General features: G+C 57.6%; 1 protein-coding gene across 1 annotated transcript in view; it reads left to right on the top strand.

Moving 5' to 3' along the window:
* Positions 1–4344, top strand: part of FLNC (filamin C) — a 28099-nt gene that overhangs the window by 3411 nt on the left and 20344 nt on the right. Inside the window, 5 exon segments of the mRNA XM_024763070.1 lie at positions 1663–1911; positions 3493–3590; positions 3742–3892; positions 3987–4105; positions 4282–4342. Of these exon segments, the coding sequence (XP_024618838.1) occupies positions 1663–1911; positions 3493–3590; positions 3742–3892; positions 3987–4105; positions 4282–4342 (678 nt within the window).

Here is a 4344-nt window from a genome sequence, read left to right as displayed (position 1 = left end):
CCCCCCGCCCCAGCAGCCTCAAGGCCTCCCTCCCAGGGATCTGGCTGCAGTTTGCAAGTAGCACTCTGGGCATTCGAGCACCAGCTTTGGAGGCTGTCAGGGTTGTGAGAGGCTGTGAGGCCCTGGGTGTCAAGACTGTGCGAAAGTGTTGTGGGCCTGTGTGTGTTTGAGAGAGACCGCACCAAAGCACCAGGAGGCTGGGAGTGAGTGTGTCATGGAATCTGCAAGCTGCCAAACCATTGTGCTGCAGTGGAGCCAGGGGTAGAGGGGGCGGGCCTGGGGAGCTGCTGGGGAAGGAAGGATGAATCAGTGAAAGGGTGGTGGAGCCAAGGGGACCAGAGCCCAAGGCCAGAGGGACAGAGAGACTGAGACTCCCCTCCTGGGAGCAGGTTGAGGGGGGATACTGGGGTTCCCCAGGCCTTACCCTCCAAAGGCCATCCCCCAAGATCTGGTGGGGGGCAGGAAAAGATACGTAAGGGGGCACCTTCAGCCCCACCCTTTCCCATCTCTTGGGCAACACCAGTAAACAAGGCTGATTCTCCCACCCTCTCCCAACCTCCTAAAAGCAGTGCTCAGGGAAGCTGATGGATTTCAGGCCTGCATTGTCCTTTACAAGTAAGCTGGTTTCCAATGATCTATACTCCAGGCCACTCCTGGCTCCTGGATATTTCTCTCTGGCTGTTAAAAGGGAACTAGGCCCCCCAAATCTTGGGGTACCAGTTCTGGTCCGTAGTATTCCTCAAAGGAGGGGATGGGTCGAGAGCCTCGGCTGCCCCCATGTGGACTTGAGTCCACATGGGTAACACTCCCCCCGGCTCTTGTGAAATCTTACTGGTCCCTGTCATTTGAGAACATGATTTTCAAACCTTCTCCAGTTCAGAGTAGAATTTGGCTGGAACCGCGTTGGTCCCATTCCTCTCCAACTTCAGTTTTTAAAATATTCATTCATTCAACCAGTATTTATTGAGATTCTACTAGGTTCTAGGCTCCGAGTAGACATAAGATACAGTATCTGGAGGAAAAGAAGGCAGACAAAAGAAGTATATACTGTATGATTCTATTCATAGAAAACTCTAGAAAATGCAAGCTAATCTATAGCGACCAAGAGCAGGTCAGTCGTTGCCTGGGAAGGAGACACCAGGAGGGGCAGGAGTGATGGATCACAAAGGAGAGGAAACTTTGAGGAGGGGTGGATATGTTTATTATCTTGATTTGTGGTGATGGCTTTGTGGGTATATACATGTCAAAACTTATCCAGTTGTACTTTCTAATAAGTAGTTTATTGTACATCAAGCATACCTCATTAAAACTGTTTAAAAAAGAAAAAGAAAGGAAACGAAACAAAACGGTGTCTGCCCCCGAGAGGCTTCCAATCTTGCGTAACTGCATGGATGCCTGTAGCCTGCTAGGAGGCTCGCACAAGTGCCGTGCAAGAGGTGAAACTACACGCTGAAGGAACACATTGGGAGGCAGCCTCATTCTGAAGGGAGAGGAGGGGTCCATCAAGGGCCGGGCCTCACAGGATGGAGAATTTGGTAGTCAGAGAAGGAGTAGGTCCTGACCCAGCGCTCAAGCAGCACCTCAGGAGCTGGGCGGGGGAGGGGAGGGCACTGTGCTAGAAGTGGAGCCCTCCCGAGCCCAGATGGCCTCTCCGCTCCGCAGACAGCAAGGCTATCGTAGATGGGAACCTCAAGCTGATCCTGGGCCTGATCTGGACACTGATCCTGCATTACTCCATCTCCATGCCCATGTGGGAGGATGAGGGGGATGAGGATGCCCGAAAGCAGACACCCAAGCAGCGTCTACTCGGCTGGATCCAGAACAAGGTGCCCCAGCTGCCCATCACCAACTTCAACCGTGACTGGCAGGATGGCAAAGCTCTGGGCGCCCTGGTGGACAACTGTGCCCCTGGTAAGTGGGCCGGCGGCACACCATGGATCCTTGAGCCCGGAAGGGGGGCTGGGATGAGCTGGTGATGCCGAAGCTTCTGTTTGTCAGAACACATGTCCCAGGGTTGGGGGATCAGGACCCCCTGCCCCAGCTGAGAATCACTGCTGGAGTTAGACCCTTCCTGATGAGTTGCCAGATCCTGCAGTGGCAGGAAAAGGGTTTACAGGCCAGGACACTGGGGTTCAGAAAAGGCCAGTGACTTGTCCAAGATCACACAGCTTATCTGTGGCAGAACTGAACCAGAGCCCAGGGCCTCAACTCCCTGCTTCCTACTTTGCCACATGGGTGTCATTTCTGCTCAGCCAGCAAAAAGCAAATGTGGTGGGACTCTGGCTTTCCAAAGAAGGCCAGGACTTAGACCCAAAGAAGGCTGTTCTTTGTGAGCCCCTGGGACAGCGTTGAGAAGGGGTTGAAGCCCAGGATGATGTGGGCTGAGGCTGATGTGACACTGCCCAGTGGCAGGTGACCCAGCCCTGCCCTCTGTCGATGTAGGCCATGGCCTGCTCAGGTGGGGGCAGCTGAGGGCCCATGAGAGGACTGAGGCATCACAGGCGAGAGCCGTACCCCTCGTGCGGCTCCCTTTCTGACCCTCATCTCCTGAGAAGATAGGTCTTCTCAACCCCTATCGGTCAGCTCTGCCTCTGGGGAGCCATGTCCCCTTGGGCGAATCCTCCCTCAGCCTGGGGTCAGCTGGGGAGCAGGGGGTGGGAGGCGGGGGCACTGGCCGCCTGGGAAGCATTCCCAGCTGCTGAGCCATTGCCCATGGCTGGTGCGGCTGCCAGCAGTGAGCTCAGCTGTTCTGGCCAGTCATGGATTCCAGCCTTTGAGCTGGCCCCCTCCCCGCCAGTGAGCAGCGCCCTCCTTCTTCAGCTCTGGCTTGGACCAAGCACACCCTAACCCCTGCACCCCTTCCCAGGAGTGACCTGTGGCCACCTCAGCATTCCTCCCATTAGAAGGACTGGGTTCTGGGTGGCTGGAGAGAAGAACTCATCCTCTCCAAACAGGCCCTTCAGTGCCTCCATTTCCCCAAGGGGGAAGTCAGGAAGGAGAGAGAGTCTTATGCTCTGAGGCTGTTGTGGGGAAGGGCTTGGAGACCTAGGACTTCAGGGCAGTTGTGAGGAGACCTTTGAGGCGACGGGTCAGAAGCATGTGTGGGACGGGGACTGCCCACCCGGAGGCAGCTGGGATGAGGCAGGAGAGGTCTGCGAGGGATGCCCTCACAGGGGTTTGGTGTTCAGGGTCGGTGCTGGGGCCTGGTAGGCAGGAGGCCGGCTGGCAGGGCTGGTGCCAGGCTGCGTCAGCCGGGGCAGAAAGCCCTCATTGTTGGTGCTAGGGAGGGCTGCCGTGCCTCTAAACAGCGATGGGCATCCCAGCTGATGGGCTATAACATCGGGGGTCAGCAGGAACCTGGCTGGTCAGGGGCCTAGGGCTGCGTGGGAGGGAGTGTGAACCCACAGCCCATGAGGGTGTTGGATGAGCAAATGCTCTGTATGCTGGCTGACTGCTTCCCCTAGTCATCGCCTCCCTCCGCCATCTCTCCAGGCCTCTGCCCTGACTGGGAGGCCTGGGACCCCAACCAGCCTGTGGAGAACGCCCGGGAGGCCATGCAGCAGGCGGACGACTGGCTCGGGGTGCCCCAGGTACACTGGCGGACGGGGCGGTGGGAGAGTAAGGGGGCCAGAGGGCCAAGGGTGGAGTTGGGTCTATAAGGGTACCTGGTCAGGATGTGGGTGAGAACCGGGGCTCCTGGCTAAGGAGGGCATCCTCTAACTCCCTTCCTCCTCATGGCAGGTGATTGCTCCCGAGGAGATTGTGGACCCCAACGTGGATGAGCATTCTGTCATGACCTACCTGTCCCAGTTCCCCAAGGCCAAACTCAAACCTGGTGCCCCTGTTCGCTCCAAGCAGCTGAACCCCAAGAAGGCCATCGCCTACGGACCTGGTATGTACTGAGCCCTCACAGCCCTCCCCGGGCAGCTGGGCACAGGCTAGGATGGCTCTCCCTAAACTCTCGGGCTCTGCCTTCTGCCCTGCAGGCATTGAGCCGCAGGGCAATACCGTGCTGCAGCCCGCGCACTTCACCGTGCAGACAGTGGATGCTGGCGTGGGCGAGGTGCTGGTCTACATTGAGGACCCCGAGGGCCACACCGAGGAGGTACGGAGAGGCCACTGGGGGTTGGACAGAGACCACAGGCCAACAGCTGAAGTGGCCTGGAGATGGCTGCCAGAGCTACCCTCTATGCTGGAGATGGGAGACGCCTCACCATGGGGGCTGCAGGAGCTGTGGGCTTAGGAGGGGCTCTAACTGCCAATCTTTTCCCTTCCCAATAGGCAAAGGTGGTTCCCAACAACGACAAGGACCGCACCTACGCTGTCTCCTACGTGCCCAAGGTC

The sequence above is a fragment of the Neophocaena asiaeorientalis genome, unplaced genomic scaffold (genome assembly GCF_003031525.2).
Source record: "Neophocaena asiaeorientalis asiaeorientalis breed wild unplaced genomic scaffold, Neophocaena_asiaeorientalis_V1.1 scaffold681, whole genome shotgun sequence".
Lineage (NCBI taxonomy): Eukaryota > Metazoa > Chordata > Mammalia > Artiodactyla > Phocoenidae > Neophocaena > Neophocaena asiaeorientalis.
Note: the sequence above shows the minus strand (reverse complement) of the source record. Positions and strands in the feature narration are given on the sequence as shown.